Raw genomic sequence first — 17,866 nt, forward strand, 5'->3', positions numbered from 1 at the left:
CTGCTTGAGCATGAATGTATGGCTATGTTCAAAAACACTAAACATGAAGCCCAAGACTATTCATCGAAATTCTCCATCTATGACTTATAAACTGGTAATTCTCAGCAAATCACAACCTTCCCCAGAGCTTTATTTGTAACCTGAATGATGGATACTTGGACTTTAAGATCTAGAAGGTCACCTCCAGCTCCATGTTGAATGATTTTATTATTATATATATTTTTTAGATCTTTGTGTCTTAATAAATACTTGAAGGAATAAGGGAAAGGAAGAGCTATTAAAAAAAAAAGACCCCAAGTAGCTGCCTGAATTATTATAAACCTTAGTTACATAACAACTTTCTTCACAGAACTCACTGTACTTTATAATCATTCATTCATCCATTTATTCATTCATTTCCATCATTTTTAAAGGTGAAGGAAGATTACCAGAACTATGGTGTGCATTGTCAAATGGGGGAAAAAATTAAGCAGGGAACTGTAAAAAGATATCTCTAATCATTTTCACCAGGTCTGGAACAGAAATGTAACTTAGCATGTGGTAGATCCCATCCTGAAAATTCTGCCTCCCGAGACTTCCTTTCTACCATCTGGCAAAGTACTGGGTACCACTGGAGAAATGCTTGTGGGATCATCTGAGATGAAGAGAGAAAGAAGGGGCCCTAAGCAAATACAACAGATGGAGATGGGAAGGACTCAGTAGGACCTAAAGAGAACAAAACACTCCCCTCCAAAAGGCATGGAAGACCTAAACAAATATGAAAAGAGCAAGGGAGGCTGGGTGGCCAGAAGCACAGGAAAATCACATCCCCATACTGCCTGTCTGCTCCTTGTCAGGACCACAGACTTCAATTTTTTTAATCTTTTCTTAAATCATTTGTATTGGAATATAATAACTTTATAATGTTGTGTTAGTTTCTGCTGTACAATAATGTGAATCAGTCATAGGTATACATATATCCCCTCCCTCTTGGCCCTCCCTCCCACCCCACTTCCCCATCCCAACCCACTTCACCATCCCACCCCTCTAGGTCTTCACAAAGGGCCTAGCTGAGCTCCCTGCACTGCACAGTGGTTTCCCACCAGCTATCTATTTTACGCATGGAGTGTGCATATGTCAATGCTACTTTCCGAGTCCATCCCACCCTCCCCTTCCCCGCTGCGTCCACATGCCCATTCTCTACGTCTGTGTCTCTATTCGTGCCTTAGAAATAGGCTCACCTGAACCATTTTCCTGGATTCCACATATCCGTTAATCTACGATATTTGTTTTTCTCTTTCTGACTTCACTCTGTATGATAGACTCTAGAGGACCACAGACTTCTAAATACCTCTCTCAGCTCATCCAAGCAAATGGTCCACCATCACAGTAGTTGGTAAAGGACATAGTCTTGACATGGCTTATAAAAGCAGCACTATCATCCATACCACTTGGAGAATACATCTCATAACCACCAGCAATAACCAAATTTGTGTAAGTGTTGCCCTTCTTGTGATAGCCTCTCTATGGTTTAAGATGATGCAGCACAATAGAAGGATTGGCTAAGTGGGAACTGGAGCTCTGACATCTAACCCAACTTTGTCATTAGTCAGCTGCATGAGTGTAGTCAAATCTCTTTAATCCTTCTGGGCTTGGCCTTCCTGATATATGAAATTAAAGTGTTGGACTAGATTATCTACAGTCCCTTCTAGGTTTAAGACGTCCACGAGGCTATGAAATTCCTTCGATTCAAAAGTGGCAACAGATTAAGGAAAAGGATGAAGCCATGTGGTAGCAAAGACCCAAAGGCCCAACACCAGCCCAGTCTTAGATTTGCTTTCTGATTCTCCACAGTGTACTCTCTGACCCTCTAAAGAACTATCAATAAACAAACAGATACATTTAAAAAGACATTTCAAGTTTGTACGTCATATGTAGGGATGTGTGGATTCTTCAGTGAACAATTCTACCATTCTCCAAAAGTTAAAAATACGTGAGATATGCTTTAAAAAACTTTCACCCAATGGGCATGATAAGGCTTGGAGAAATTTAATCAAATTAGTAGGAAGTAAAAGAAAGCTTGTTTCAACTTTCTTAGATGCTAGCGTTTGCCACTGAAACTTTCTGAAATAATATTTTGCCTTTGAAATTATATTAAGTATTAACTTTGAAAATTCCAACCCAGTAGCCTTTCCCTTCTCCAGGGGATCTTCCCAACCCAGAGATCGAACCCAGGTCTCCTGCATTGCAGGTGGATTCTTTACCAGCTGAGCCACAAGGGAAGCCCATCCCAAGATTAACACCAATAAAAATGCTGGCCAGCTGCTCTCCCACTTCCCAAAACCCTTGTCTCTTTTCCCAACTCCTTACCCATCCCATCATTGTTCCCCACCTCCCTCCCAGTTCCTGTCTCCCACCTCTATTATTTCTATTGCTTACATCATCAGAATAATACCTTTGCGGCCTAAACAAACCCTTTTTTCTTAGCAAGACAATTTCAAAAATCCTATCCATGCTAGGTATCTGAAGACCTTCTAACGAGACTCTTCTTTGACATCACCAGCAGGTCAACGCAACCTGAATCTGTGTGTGAGTCTAAGTACAATCTAATTACAAGAGAACACATTCGGAATGTGCCAATCTATTTAGTTTGAGAAGGAGTGATTCTGAGGAAGCCAAGTAAGTTTGCAAAATTGCTCAGCTGAATTCAGCTGCTCTCCGTGGGGACTTTCTCTGGAGGAAAAGAAAAATAGATAAAAATGTAAGCCTGGTGCCAGCGAAATACAATGTGGGGAATCCACTCAGAGAAGGAAATGATATTCCAAGAAAAATGCAGAGAAACTTTAGGGTCCAATCTTCCATTTTCCAACAGTAACATATTTAAGTACAATCTCTAATGTTAACACTCAGAAAAGATACAACAAGCACTCAGCTGTTGGACTATAATAGTGAAGGTAAAAAAATTATAGGAGTGGACTGTATTCACCCCATCTGAGACCTGCATCAAATTTCTCTGGGTTAGCCAAAGCTAATTCTTTTTTTTTTTTTTTAAGAAAACGGCTCATCAAGATGTCCTGGTTTTTCTTTATTTGGTTTCTTAAATGACATTCAGTCCTCAAACCAGCAACAGTAACATAAGCAAAGGGAAGTAGAGAATATAAGACTTCCATGAACTCACATTCCCCAAACAATCACTCTGAGATCAGGGACATGGGGCGTTGACATGAAGGACCAGGTCCCTGAATTACTCAGATAACCAGCTCAAATCTCCCTTCTTTTCGGTGTAGACACAAAGCCTGTATGACCAACTTCAGGTTCACTCACTGTCATTAAAAGGTTTCTTAGGGATATTTTCTAACAAGCCAGTCACTGTAAGTCCAAAAGTATTTTTAAAAAACTGAACAAGACTGAAAAATAAGAAAAGATGGGAAACAAAGAGGAAACTTAACTTGCACTAGGTTAAGGCTGTGTCTCTAAACTCCATGGGAAAGTTCTCCTTTTTTTTCCCTAATGAATGAAAATGAAAGCTCTTCCTCCGCTCCTCACTCGGCACGGTTTGGCTTATTTTACTCTAGTCCTTATTTGGAGAACCTTTTACCTGAAATACTCTCAGCTTGCTCACAGGCCTCGTCTACCTTCCCTATCTCCTTGTGGGACCTTTGGAGAAGGAAAAAGAAAAAAAAAAAAAAATCAAACCAGTTGGGGATGAGAGGTGGGGAATAGGAAAAATTTTATCCCAAGGCTGAATCTTACCTGCATTTTTCAGAAAGGGATCAAGATAGGGGATAAGCAAAGGGGAAAAAGCGCCAGTCTCGGGCATAGAGTGTCCAGTCAGCCAAACTCTTAGCCAGTGTGCCCTTTCCCCTCCAAAATCGTTTTTAAAATTCAACCCTCAACTTTCAAAAATCTGTCTCTAATTTCAAACTCAAATAAGCGCACAGCATGGTAGCTTTTGTTTTGTTTTCTTCTCCCCAACTCCTCCCTGCGATTGCATAACAAAAGTGTCTAAATTCACACCATCTGGCCGATAAAGACACTGGCCCCACTGCCCGGCTGGCCCATCTGATTAGGGCCCCGTCTAGCCTGCGCCTTGTGGCGAAAAGTCACAGCTGTGGGGTTTGCTCCGGCTCAATACAACTCTGTTATTAGCCAGCTGTAGGCCTTGAGACGACTTCTGTTCAAATTATAATATCTTTTAACCCTCTGAGCATTGAGGGCACAGGGGTGGCTGGCAGCGACATAACAACTAGATTTCTCCTTGCTAATAATTGGCAAAATGAACTGAAGCAGGGAAGAGAGGAGTGGAGACAACTGGGGAAGGGAGAGAAAAGTTATACCTAAAAGAGATTTATTTTGTTGCCCCCCCCCCCAAAAGCAAAACATCGGTTTATGAGTTTTTGTTTTGTTTGTTTGTTTGTTTTTGTTGTTAACCAAAGGTGACAGAACAAAAGCATTCAGGACAATTTGCAGGTATGCCACAAATACCATGCAAATGAAACTCTATATGTGTAGTACCCATTGAGAAATGGGGCTCATCTGACTCCTTCCTTAATCACTGACTCTGATAACTGACTCAAAACGTGGGAGAGGGAACTTTTTTTCCTGATTGCAGAGTCAACCAGCTCTGACTGACAGATTGAATGGGATCCTCCCTTTCAGATATATCCAAATCTATCACTCCAGCTCATCTCCCAGCGCGCGTGCACTGCTCGCACATATACACACATACACACACACAAATACAGACACAATACCCATTCCATGGATCATTTATTTACCCATAATTAATATTTGTTTTAAATTCTAGTTTGGGAAGAAAATAGCAGAGCATCTTCCCAGGTCTCAAATGAAGAGAAGTTACAGTACATTAAATTTTTATATTGTGTTACTAATGCAGACTAAACTAGAGGCTTTAAAAATTGATGCTGCTACTTAAACAGCATAAAATGAGGCGGATTTGATTGGGCTTAAAAATAAAAATGTCAGCCTGAACTACAGCTGGATGGGGTGTGCAAGTATTATTTAAAGCGATAGGTATAATTCGTCAGACAATGGGCCAGACTTGGGTTTTGTTTTCTTTTTTTGTAAGAAGATAATCTCTCCTGACAAAGATGTTTGAAAGTAGAAAAAAGAATTTAAAAGAGAAAAACCCACCCTTCAATTAGCCAACCAAATCCAAACGTTCTGACTATTTAACCTAGGTATCACATGCAAGTTCACCTTGGAATTGTATTTTCTTTCTGAATGTACCTATCAAGGAACCCTGGGATAACGGAGTACCGATCTGCTTACCCACACCTCACCCAACTACTCAGGCAGGGAACCCTCAATCCCTCAGCTGAGGCCACTGACAGAGCTGAACTTTGCAGTTGGCAAAGTTTGTTTTTCTAATACGTGGTCAAAACCAAAACAAACACGTCTGATTGTAATGGTTTCTTCCTGACTGGGTAAGGAGGGAGACGGGACTGCCAGGAGCTGCCCATAAAACAATTCAAACTAAATCAGATGGCTTGCAATTACCCAAAGCTAGCAGGGCTGATGTTGGAAGACATTCACTGAAGCAGTAGCAGAGTATGAAAGAATTGAGGCTTTCTCTCCAATCAGAGATTTTGGAGGAAGAAAACCCTGTGTGGATATAAACACTGAAATGTTTATAGTAAAATAACCACTTCTTCCCAGAGTTTCCTTTCTATATCCTTTCTCCTTTGCTGTGGGATCCCCCATAACTAGCACATATTAGACACTCAATATACATTTGTTGAAAGAATGAATAAATGTACAGATGAATTTCTTCTATTTAAAAAATTGTTTTTCTTCTGGTCCAGAAGAAAGGACCCAAAATGGAATGAATTGATCTCAGAAAAGAAAATGGGAAATGGTGTAGGAATCCGGGTAGATGGCACCTTTTACAACTCGGTCGTCAAAATCCAGCTGTTGCTCCAGACCCCGGATCTACCCGGTGAGGTTCTCTCCCAGTTCCTCCCATCCATTGCCCGGTAGTTCATCCTGACCTAAGAAACTCCCCTGGCTCAGGAAATCTAGGGAAAGAAACGTCCCCGGAAGAAGAAAACGCTCCTGCATCACAGGCAGGTGCCTCATCTGGGGGACAAGGGAGTAGCACCCGCAAAATGGACCGCTCGATTCTCTCGCCTGTCCAGACTGAGTCGTTCCAAAACCTTGACTCGGTAACTCTACAAGTGGCCCCTCCTGGACATCTACTCCTAGAATGCGCGGGACCGGCGGGAACCGAGCCGTGCGGACCTTGGACGGCGACCGGCTCAAGGAAAGTCCCCATCCCAAATTCGACCCGCGCCTGCCCAGCTCCTCCCCGCGTTCTGCGGACCGCTGGACGGCAGGTCTTCCACGGAGCAAACCCGTGCCACGCATGGGGGTGGAATCCTGGGTGGTTTTGGGTTGCCTTTTCGAGTCCCGATCAATTTTTTCCTAGAACCTGAGTTTTAAGGAGGAAATCCAGCCAATCGGTCCTAAGAGCAAGTCCCGGCGAGGCCGCCCGCCCAAGCACGCCACCACTCGCCAAGGTCATCATCGGGGACGCAGACGAGTCAGCGCGCCCCGAGCTGCTCACCTGCCCCGCGTTCCGGTCAAGCCCGCGGGAAAACACGGCTCTTACCTGCACATAACTTCGTGTGTCAGGAGAACTCGGCACATTTCCGGATTCTTATTTTGTCCCTCGTAAGCTATGGGCTGAGAAGGAGGCGCCGGCAGGGAGGGACAAAGAAAAGGGGACGTTAGAGCGAGAACAGAATCAGGTTTCTTCTCTCTAACCACCACTTCTTTAGGAGTCCCCGCTGCTCGCACTGAACCTGATTTGTGCCTGGTTAACTCCAGCAAAATACCAACAGAAAAGTTTGCCCTAGTGAGGACATAATTGTTGCAAAAGGGAATGTTTGTGTGTGGTTGGGGAGGGGGGGGTTGCTGCTGAATCTCCCAATAAGTCCTTCCCTTCTTCATCCCTCTGTTTGCCTACTTCCATCCCCAGAGCCTCCCCAACCAGAAAGAAACTGGACAATTAGGGAGAGAGAGGGGAAAAAATCTTTTTTCCAGAGAAGACAAAGTGTCAGTTGATGTGGAGGGGCTGTGAAGAGTGACCCAGGAAATCTCAAAGACAGACAGGGAGGGTGGGGAGGGAGGAGAATAGAGGGCCCGCAAGCCGAGGAGCGGGGAAGAGGGGAGTGAACTGCCAGGCTCACCTGCTTGGTGACTGAGTCAATGAGCCTGACGTACAGGTCCTGCTCCGTGCGGACACCTGCCAGGGAGATGGGACGGGCATGAGGTGAGCGCTGGGGAGCCCCTCCCGGGCACCTCAAACCTGTCCCGACGCCGGGGGACCAGGGCGGAGTGCAAGCTGAGCCATCCTGGGTTCAGAGACCACCCGCCCTTGCCCCTGGCTCGGAGACAGCTTCCCGAAGCCCTGCTCTCCCTGGTCCTGGAGGATGCCTGCCAAAGACCAGGACAAGGTCAACTGCCTTCCTTATAAGAGGCCGGCGCGGGCGCCTCAGGGGGCGCAAGGAGCTCACCGTTGCTGTAGAGAAGCTGTAACTTGTAGTGGGTGCCGTTGTTGGTCTTCTCATTGCCTTGTTCCTGAAAAGACAGAGACCCTTGCTTTCCATCCCCTCAAAATGATAAAAAGAGCAAAGGGACTTCCCTAGCCCAACTCCCACAGCCTTTCTCTTGGTCACTCAGCAGCTTTGAACAGACCCCTGCCCAGGCCCGGGTCAAAGGGCAGGAACATTGGACGCTGGCCACGCTCCAAAACTTTCCAAGGCTCCCAGGCATTTGACCCTCTCCAACAGTCTGTCCCTGCCCCTTAAAAATGTCCTCAGAAAGGCAACCCCCAGACTGGGGACCACCCAACACCATATCCATGCTGCGTTTAAACAGGCCCCACCTAACCCATCGGATGCTGCAGAAAGGAAAGGACCTGTCACTTGGGAGAGCAGCATTTGGCCATGTCCCACCAGGACCGGAGGCTTGGGGCAATGAACTCAGGGACCCAGGCCCAAGTTCAAGAAGAACCCTAGGAGGAGCCTGCTCCCAAACTTGAATTGTACAGCTGAGGAAGCTGAGGACTGAAGCCCAGAGAAGGCAAGACATGTGTTCCCTTCCTCCCACATTCTATTCATCTGAGCTCCAATTCAGCGCCCACACCCTGGCCTGGGTTGGGGGCTGGCACTGGTGTGGGAACCTGAGTAGAAGAGAAGGCTAAGGTTGGGGCGGGTAGTCCGGCAAGCCAAGACTGGTTTTTGTGCGTTTCTACCTTGTATCTATCTTACCCACCCTGACGCGATCGCAGGTGCAAAATAATAATAATAAATAACCCGGAGAAGGGCAGCGGCAGCCTTGGCTATATGTTTAAATTATGTATGTTCTTGTCGGAAGGATATCTGCTCCGCGGTCAGTCCGTGACCACGCTCTGCTAACGATCCAGGAGTCGGGTGAGCAGCCACCAGCGCCCCTGCGGGAGGTGCAGGCGGGAGAAGGTGCGGGGAAATCCTACTGATTTAGGAGGCTGGGGGTGAGAAGCCTCGATTTATCATCCCTCCTGATGGGAGCGGAAAAGTCTCCGGAGTGACAGATGGGATCTTTAGTGCTTTGCAAGGAGGTAGTTATGAGACCCGCGAGGGGAAGAGAGGACCTGCGCTTACTTTGTCGTTCTCCACAAAGTCTACGAAGGCGGTGCGCTCGATCTCCACCGGCTGCCCCTGCCTGTCGTAGAGCGCCAGGACGAAGTGAAAGAAGTTGGATTTCCTCAAGTTGGAAGGAGGCTGTTTCTCAAAGTGGGCCCGGGACAGGGCTACGCCGCTGTGCATGAAGATATACGGAGGGGACACAGGACACGAGGAAAGAGAGAAAGACACGAAGTTACCAAACGGGCCCAGGCAACATAGCAGAGAGTTAAGGGTCCGTGGCCCCGGTCCAGATTTCTGGACCCTTCTGGCCCTTTTCTTCTATTACTATTAAGAAGCAGGAACTCCTTAGAGGAGTCACAGCTGTTCCAGCCTGCGGGCATCCCACTCCCGGGAGCTCAATCTCCAGCCTTTAGTACAGACCAAGGAACCCCGACTGCAGACCAAAGCCCGGAGGGTCCTCTCCACCCCCAGCGGCCCAAGTCTTGTCCCCTCGGGCCGCCCCCATCTTGTTCCTCAAGTAGTTACCCTGACTGGGTCAGTATTCGGAGCTGGGCCCGGAGCATAAGGGCTAAGCGCCTCATCACTTTGAAAGAAGTGACCCTTTTCCTTCATCTTCATTGGAGTTACCTGTCCTGGCACTATTGCCCACAACGCCTCCCAAACCACTCAGAAAGGCGGTGCGCGAGAACCCTGAGGGGGCCGGACGGGAAGCATAGAGGCCAAGTCCAAATCCTGCGGGGAGGCCTCACCTCCTGCTTCCCTCGCTCTTCCGAAAAGTTGCGCGCGGGCTAGGGGCAGGGCGCAAGCCCCCTTGACCAGTACAGGGATCGGGGCCCACCACGGACGACGTGGTTCTGAGGACCCCGCCCCTGGAACTGCTGAACTTGGGAGAAGCCGAAATGTTATTAAGAGTCAGAGCGCGTCCTCGCCTGGAGCCGACAGTCTCCCGGCTCAAGCCGCATCTCTGGGCGTCACCGGCCAAACCCGCTGACCGCGAAAGCCGCGTTGGCGGAACCGGGAGATACCCTGGAGCCTATTGAGTCTGTGCACACGCCTCCCCGCCGACCTGTCGCGGCCGGAGACAAACTGGCCGCCAGATCACATTTAACGGGAGACCCGGCGCCCAGGAGAGCAAGCAGATGGACGTAGCTGCTCGGGGCGCTGGGGTCGCCGGGCGTCTGTCCCCAGGGCGCGACAGTACTTTCACTCTTTTGAAGAGTGTAAGATTTTGACTAGAATCCCCCATCGGACTGCCTGTTTCAACTTTAACAATTACTGGATCGGGGAAAGGAGGAAAGTAGAGGAGGTGTTTTTTAAGTTGTCGGCTAAGGGACAGAGCCGAGGCACCCGCTCTGCGGTCCTGCCTGTTTTCCCTCGGCCCGCAGCCCAGCGAGTCCCCCAGACGGCTAGGAAAGCCGCCGCCGCGTTGGCGAGCCATCTGCTCCAGGACACTGGCGCCCCCGGGCTGAGGCAGAAGGGAGGGAGCTGCCGCCCGTCCGGGTATCCCGAGCGAAGCGACTTTGGCTTCCTCTCCTCCAAGGGTGGCGGCCCGCTTCGCTCTAACCGGGACACCTGGAGTCCTGGCCTGGACAGGAGTCATTTCTCCGCGCGGTGTCGGGACTTAGAGAGGGTTGGCCAGGAGAGCCGACAGAGAGGCTGCAGTCATGGGAAGAAGTTCGTGGACTCCAGGGCGTTAAAGAGCTGTCTCCCGCAGACAAGATCGTGGAGACCACACATCTCAGCTCCATAGTGGTGATGCGGGAGGGAAACCAGATTGTCTTCATGGGGTGGCAGCCTGGACAAGGCGTTTCCTACCCCTGCACAAGGATGCTCAAAACAAAGTCAACTTCAGGGAGTCGTATAACTAGAGGCTTGTGATCCCTGCGCTTGCCTCACGTCTCCTTTCCTCCTTTCTTCCCTCTGTGGTTCCTTCTACTGTTACTCCTGGTCTTTTCTGCTTAGTCTCTTCTCCCCTCCTCACCCCCGCCTCTGTGCGTATGGTCCTCTGTTTTATTTCTGCGCCCGGACCCTCCAGCCTGCCCCCTCCCTAGGCGCCCGGGGGATCTGCCTTCCCCGGCAGGCGCGCTCCGGCTTCTCCGGCTCCTCCAGCCGCCGCCGCCATCTGGCCGTGGGCTCCAGGCCTCCAGGAATCGCCCGACAAGATGCGGGAGGAGAGGCGCTCTCAAGGAGCGAGACGAAACCCGAGAGTAGCCGGGAAGCCGGCTCTCCTCCGGCGGCCGCCGGTCTGGGTCCTCACTCTCCTTTCCTGGCCCGGCCCGCCTGCCAGGACTGGGGACCAAGCTGAGAAGCATCAGATACTACTTTGTTATTTTTCCTCCCAAAGAGTGGTCTGCGGAGAAGGAGCGGGGGAACCCAGGCAGTTCAGAAACTCGAGTGTTGGTGGAGGGGTAAGTGTTCCCCTAACAGCAGCGACCTGCCGGCCGGAGGGTGAGCCCTGGCGCGCTGGGCCAGGGCGACAGATGCGGAGGAGAGAGAACGAGCGAGAGCGAGACCAGCGAGGGGGATGACACACGGAGACAGACAGTGAGAGCGAGAGAGGGAACAGGCGAGAGATCGCGAGCAGAATCACTCTGCGGCCGTCCCGTTACCTCTGCGCCGCGACATTGGCGTCCACCACGCCGACGTTTCGGACCCAGGACCTGACCGAATCCATCTCGGCGCCCAGCGATTTCTCTTTTAGAGCTGGTCCTCTTCCTAAAGTATCTTGGATCCCAAACATTTAAAAAGTCTTATCTACTGCCGCTTTAAAAAAAAAAATGAGTTACAACGCTGTCCTCGCTTTTCCCAACGTTGCCACCAAGCCGTCTCCTCCAAAAGCAATCCAAGAAACGGGATCAAGTGCTCAAGTTTGAGTCTCTCTTGGGGGAAAATAAAAAAAGATAACCTGTCCTTTGCTTCCACGCGTGAGGTGCGGGCTGATGTAGCTAAAGTTTGGGTTATATCCTTCGCAAGTTCAGATCTGCCGCCTCAGGCCCTCCGCCTTAGGTCGCTCGCATCCTTCCAGTGGCAGCGCTGCCTCCAGAAAGTGATCACAATTTTGAAGCATCACCTGTTCTGGGAGAAACAGGAGGAGATTGATCGCTGCCTAATCTCTCCCCTTCCTCCTGGTCCCCCACCCCCCCCTCCCTGCTCCTCCCCACCGTTCCAATTTAAAAAAAATGTAAAAAAAAAAAAATCCCCAACAGGATCGGTAGTATAAGGAAGGGGAAGACCCGGAGTCGAGAGGAGGCGGTGGCTGCGAACACTGCGGAGCCGGGTTACAACCGCACGCCTGCCCCATGAATGGGTTACTACGGCCCCAGGCCGCGGGAGGCGGAGCCGAGGCCCGATTAGGAGCCTCATTTGCATGGACGCTCGGGATTGGCCGGCGCTGGGCAGGCCTGGTCGACGTCCTTAGGCGGCGCGCGCCACGCTCGGCGTTGCCTGTAGTCCGGGAGGTGAAAGGGGACAGAAAGCTGCGGGCGCTGAGTCCTAGCCCGAACCGTGTGTGTGTGGGGGGGGGGGGGGGGGGGGGGGGGGGGGTGTGGGGGGTGTGTGTGGTGTGTGTGGTGTGGGGGGTGTGTGTGTGTGGTGTGTGTGGTGTGGGGTGTGTGTGTGTGTGTGGTGTGGGGTGTGTGTGGTGTGTGTGTGTGGTGTGTGTGGGGTGGTGTGTGTGTGGTGTGTGTGTGGGGGGTGTGTGTGTGTGTGTGTGTGTGTGTGTGTGTGTGTGTGTGATAGGGGCCCGCAAGTCTTGCCCTGAAGTCGGGTAGCCCGGCCCTGCCGGCTGGTGCGCGCCGGATAAGTCTGGTAACGGCAGCTGGAAGCTTCAGCTAGCCTGTCTCTCTAAATGCGAACTTTCGTAGCCTGCGGGAGGCATATTCATTCCCAGGGCTGCTTGGGTTCTATGTGCAGGTCTATGAAGAACCGGAATGTGACCACATGTACTTAATGTTTTGTGCAAACGTTCCCGAGAGCAACCCAGTTCCCCGGACGGGCTTTCTCGAGTCTCCTGGAGTTACTTGGTGACACTCATTTTGTGAGCGGTTTACACGTTAAAAGACAAGGATATATGAATGAAAGCGGAGCGGGGTCGAGGGTGGTGGGAGGGGGACGAACAAGGCTCAAGTGCTATTCAAATAAATAGGATGTCGGGGGAAATGGTCTGAGCGCTAAGGAAAATACCCCCCGGCGGACGCGAGCCGGAGTTGCACCCGGTGCAGATGAGAGATTGCTGACAGACCGTGGCAGGCTGAGTGCGAGAGCTGCCCGGCGTTTGTCCCGGGAGCTCCCTCCGGTCCCCATTCCCTCCCGCCGCCACCCCCACCCCCAGTTCCCGAAGCCCCCGGGGGCCAGCAGAGGAGCTGCGGGGAGGCAGCGGGGCAGTTGCGGAAACTTTGCCCAAAGCTCGCGGTCGCCACGGTGCTGGCCGCGCGGGCTGAGGGCCGGGAGGCGGCGGCAAGCTCCGCCAAACAGCTGAAACCCTAGAAGGCTTTTTAACTACGCCGGGCAGCTCGCGGTGCCTATTAAAAAAAAAAATCTTCCTGGCTGGGTGTTATTTTCTGGCTTCTCCTTTTGTATTCTGATCTGTGCATAGATCTGCTGCTGAAATCTAGAACACCAGCGCGAAAACAGATTTGAAGACAATGAATGCAAATCTGTGCTCAAAGACCATCTGCCGTAGAGGAGACAAATCAGCTGTTCCGCACAGTTCGAGCGGCTGTGCCTGGGCCTCCCAGCCTCATTACCGAGAGGGCCCGGGCTAAAGCCTGGGTTTCATTCTGGAGACTTCCCCACCCCACCCCTCAACACACACTCAGGACGCAAATCTGAGTGCGCCTTGACTCCCGACGAGATCCCTTAGGTGTAGCTGATCGCTCACAGTTGAACTGCGAGAGTTTGCCGCTAGAGGACACAGCGCCTTTGCAACTCGTTTGCCTGGGAGGACAGGAAGCTCGCACTTTTCAGCAATGCCGCTCTCCTGAGAAAGCTATGGATCTGCGCCTCCACGCTACTCCCAGAGCAAACCGCGACCTAACTGAGTGGACCGAACGCACTCGGGAAGCGCAAGGGACTCTACTGCGAAGATTCGCTTGAAAACCGACGCGGAGGGGGAGAGGGTGCGCGGAACCTCATTACACAAACCCGGATGCCAGGATTGGGGTGGTTGATGGTTGTGGGTAAGGGACCATAAAGCTTGTGAAATCCCCACCTCTGGTTTTTGTCAACTGTGGCACCTCCACCCCAGGGCTCTGGATTGGTGTCGTTGGACGAGAAGGGCAAGGGTGAAGGGCGATTGGGCATAAAAATATGGAACTATGGAACGGGACTGTTGTAAAAGCCAAGTAAGATGTCCAAAGAAGAAAGGAGGGTGGGCGGAAAATTTTGTAGGATGAAACTTACTTCTTGTTTCAGCTATTTTATGCAGATTTTATGGGTGATTTCATCCCTGCAAAAACTAAACACCTGGAATCTTCTACCCCAGCCCCACTCTCTTTGTAAATTTCTCAGAACCTCAAGTAACCACCCACCCCCCATCTTCATCCTCGGTTCGTGCCCAGAGGAGCCAACGAGCTCCTTGGCAGAGAGTGTTGAACAGACCGTGAGGCCCTCAAGACTTTTGGAGGAGGCCGGCGATTTTTTTTTTTTAATCCCCAGGGGGTCTCTGACCTGCAGAGTACCAGAAAAGGTACGGAGCGCAGCCTCTAGGGATCCCGAGGCAGCAGAGGGCCCGGACCTGGCCCGGACCGTCTGCCCCTGAGGCCCGTATTGGCTGGGGTTAAAGGGCAGACCCAGGGTCGAGGACACTGGCTCTTCTCTCCCGCACCAGCTGCTACCCAAATTATGCCCCTTAGGAAGCGAATGAATTGGTTCATTCTCCCAGCTCCCTGCTGCCCGCCCCAAACCAGACGACCCCGCATGGCGGGCGCCCCCACCTCACCTCCCAGAGACTAGTTCAGGGGCCTCAGTCCCCAGCCAGGAGGCAGTTTTAAAAATCGTGGCCCCGGAACCCTGACCTGGGTGTAGCGGGGAGCCGCTCCGCTCCTCTCCGGCTGCGCTAGAGGTGCCCTCCCCATCACCGCGGCGCAGGACCTTCGGGGCGAACGGTAGCCACGATGCTGCGGGCCCTGTGGGCTTCGAGCCACGGACAACCAAGTTCCCTCTAGGCTGGGATCGAGTTCCCTGGCTAGCGCAAGGAGAGTGGTAGAGGGGTCACGGAACGGGGGGAGCAGCCTTGGGCCCAGAAAGGCGGCGCTTCGGCCTTCGGGAAGCAAGGAGCATTTCTGCCACCCGAGTTGCCGTTTAATTAGGTCTGTGTGGGTTTGGGGAAGGGGTTGGCGCAGAGTCGGCCACCCGCGCCGAGGAGGAGCGCTGGTTAACGATGGAGTGAGCGGTGCGGTGGCTGCGCCCGGAGGGTCTCTCGCATCTCGATGGCCTCCGGCTACCCCCGAACAAACCACCTTTTCGAACACGCCACAAAAAATCCGCCCTGAGCCGCACGGAGGCCCGGCAGGCGCAGCTGCGGCCCGGGGAAGCCCGGCCCGGCGGGGGTGCGGAGCCCGCGCGCGCCTCCGGGGCTTGGGCCAGCCAGCTTCGTTCCGCCCCTTGCCGGGGTCGAGAAAAATCCTAGATGAACATTATTAAAATTCTTCCTGACCATCTAGTTACACAAAACCAAGGTCGGGGTCGTGGTATTCCGTCTTTCCCCTTGTCCCCTCCTTTGTTTACTCTTCCCAAGAAACCCCCGGGTGTTTCCCTCCCCCGCGTTCAAATTTCACATCTGCATCTTGGTGCGATACGTTCAATTTCCTCCCGATTGGTTTTAAGGCCGGTTTCCCGCGTCTCTTTCTCAGTCCAGTCTCCTGGGCGCCGCGTCTCTCCTCCGGGTCAGAGGTTCCGAGATTTTTCTTAGAAAATTGCTCTCTGGGCCTAGTTCTAGTCCAGCTGGCCCAGAGATGAAATTAAAGGTGTGAGAACAGCCTCCCCCATCCCCACCCCACCCCCACACACAGAGCCCGATCTTCACCCCCACCCCTAGACACACACGGGGCGCTTAGGTCTAGCAACCGGACGAACTGAGCCTGACTGGTTCCCAGGGAATTCGATCCGCAGGGTCAGTCTGGGTTTTGTACATGTAAAAAAGCAGCCCTCTCCGAAAACCTCTCTTCGGACGTGAATTTTCCAATTTGTTTACTTTAGTTGACACCTTTGATTTTTATTTGTCTGAGTAGAAATAGATTGGCTCACTCTGAACCCTGACAATATTTAGCTCACAATGCTTCGTAAAATAATTTTTTTTAATACCCAACTCCACTCCAGTTCAGATTTCAACTCTGCATCAGTTAAATATCCAAATCCACCAACTCCACTCCAAATTTCTTATTGAAATTGGACTTGAACGCTTCATAAATGAGAATTCCCCGGGGTGGGGGGAGGGGCAGGAACTACTGTATTCACGAATGTGCTACAAATATTTCAGGACTCCATCATAATACCAAACAGAGCCCTTTAAAGACAATTTGGTAAAAATTTAGATTCTCTTCTTGATTTATTTTTTCAGAGTGAAAGGGATTCCAGCGGGAACAGCTGCAGAAATACTGAGGCGACGAAAAACACTTTTTAGACACACGATGTGACACCCAGGCCAGTGAAAACGGACTGAGTCAGAGGGCTTTATCCTAACATTCGACAACTCCAGAAAGTCACTTCCTCTTTCTCTCCTCTTCTTTTTCTTCCTCTTCTTTTCTCTCCTGCTCTTTCACCCTCTTAGAAATACCCTTCCCTCTCATTCTCTTGTTCCGGCCGTGCCGAGCGAGCGATGGAGCCGAGTCAGAGACGCGGAAAGGTCAGCAGAACAAATTTTCGAAGCAGATGACGCGTTTGGACGTTTGGAGCGCAGACGTCGGAGCAGGGTCCACGGTGTGTGTGTGTGTGTTGGGGAACAGGTGATCCACAGAGAAAGAAGTGCCTGTTGCGGCCTCCACGCGCACCTGGGGACCCGATTTCCTGGGTGGATAGGGTGGCGTTTGCGTCAAGCCCGGGTTTGAGGCTGTGCTGGGGTAAGCCAGCCGTTTGCAACCCCTTTAGGAGGAAGCTGCGCACCAAGGCGGTGGCGTCTCCGTCACCTCGGAATTAAGGCGAATTGACCCGCATCAAGAGACCCAATCGAGCAAGTCTCCCGCAGAATAGGGCTGAAAGGAAGATACAAACGAACGCAGGCGGGACGTTTACCCAGCACTTCTGCGAAGCCAGGCACTTTCTCACCTTTAAACTTGACAGCCACACTTTAAGACGGACCTATTTGCCCCCACTTTACAGTTGAATGAAATGAGGATGGGAGGTGACAAGTGACATCTCAGTTGATAAGTAGGGAACAAAGACCCCTACTGATGTCCCACTTCTAAGGCAACACAATGGTGAGCAACTTAAGGCCTTAACACAGAAAAAGTTCAGTGGGACTCTTTCCGGCCCTTTTTTTTTTTTTTCGGCTTCTCGATTTAGTTGAGGGAGAAAGATAACATGTGCTCCTCCGAAGCGACCCTCGCTTCCCCCCGCCACCCGCGTCTTTTTCTAATGGTCCCAGCACCGCCCCCCTCTGCCAGCCGGCAGGGTAAAGCCCTCGAGACCCGCCAGCTCCCTCTCCGCTCGCTGCGGAGGTGTGAGCGATGTGTTGATTATTCATATTTTTGCCGAGCTTACCCTCCACCGCGGCCGCCGGGCCCCATCTCACACGTACACGCACGTACACACTTGTACACGCGCGCTCCGCGGCCCTGACCTCGCCCTGTGCTCTGCGCCCGCGGGCATCGCGACCCCCACTCCAGGGACCCCCTCCTCGATCTGGTGTGTGTGTGTGTGTGTGTGTGTGTGTGTGTGTTAGTCGCTCAGTCGTGTCCTACTCTTTGCGATCCCATGGACAGTAACCCACCAGGCTCTTCTGTCCATGGGATTCTCCCGGCAAGAGTACTGGAATGGGTAACTATTTTCTTCTCCAGGGCACCTTCCCGACCCAGGGATCGAACCGGAGTCTCCCGCATTGGGGTCAGAGCCATCTGGGAAGGGGACGGGTGAGCAAAAGGCTCCCACTCCCCACTCTGCACAAGTCACCTCTTCCTCCAACCTCCGAAACGCACACTTGGCTTCCGGATCCACCTTTCTTCCCCATAATACACTTGTCTTCCCAACTCCCCATCCCTACCCCCGCCACGGACTGCGTGTGAGGAGAGGGGGAGTGGGTA

The 17,866-nt window shown here is 51.6% G+C and overlaps 1 protein-coding gene across 1 annotated transcript in view; it reads right to left on the minus strand.

The window, feature by feature from the left end:
• The window catches only part of EBF2 (EBF transcription factor 2), a 221,597-nt gene extending 209,816 nt beyond the window's left edge, over nucleotides 1–11,781 (minus strand). The window contains exons 1-5 of the mRNA XM_006057336.4: nucleotides 11,240–11,781; nucleotides 8,646–8,802; nucleotides 7,518–7,581; nucleotides 7,191–7,246; nucleotides 6,611–6,684 (exon numbers count right to left, since the gene is read on the minus strand). Coding sequence (XP_006057398.1) covers nucleotides 6,611–6,684; nucleotides 7,191–7,246; nucleotides 7,518–7,581; nucleotides 8,646–8,802; nucleotides 11,240–11,370 — 482 coding nt within the window. The 5' untranslated portion in view covers nucleotides 11,371–11,781. The remainder of the gene's footprint in view (nucleotides 1–6,610; nucleotides 6,685–7,190; nucleotides 7,247–7,517; nucleotides 7,582–8,645; nucleotides 8,803–11,239) is intronic.
• Nucleotides 11,782–17,866: the final 6,085 nt, after the last annotated feature.

This window comes from Bubalus bubalis, chromosome 3, assembly GCF_019923935.1.
Source record: "Bubalus bubalis isolate 160015118507 breed Murrah chromosome 3, NDDB_SH_1, whole genome shotgun sequence".
In the NCBI taxonomy this organism is placed as follows: Eukaryota; Metazoa; Chordata; class Mammalia; order Artiodactyla; family Bovidae; genus Bubalus; species Bubalus bubalis.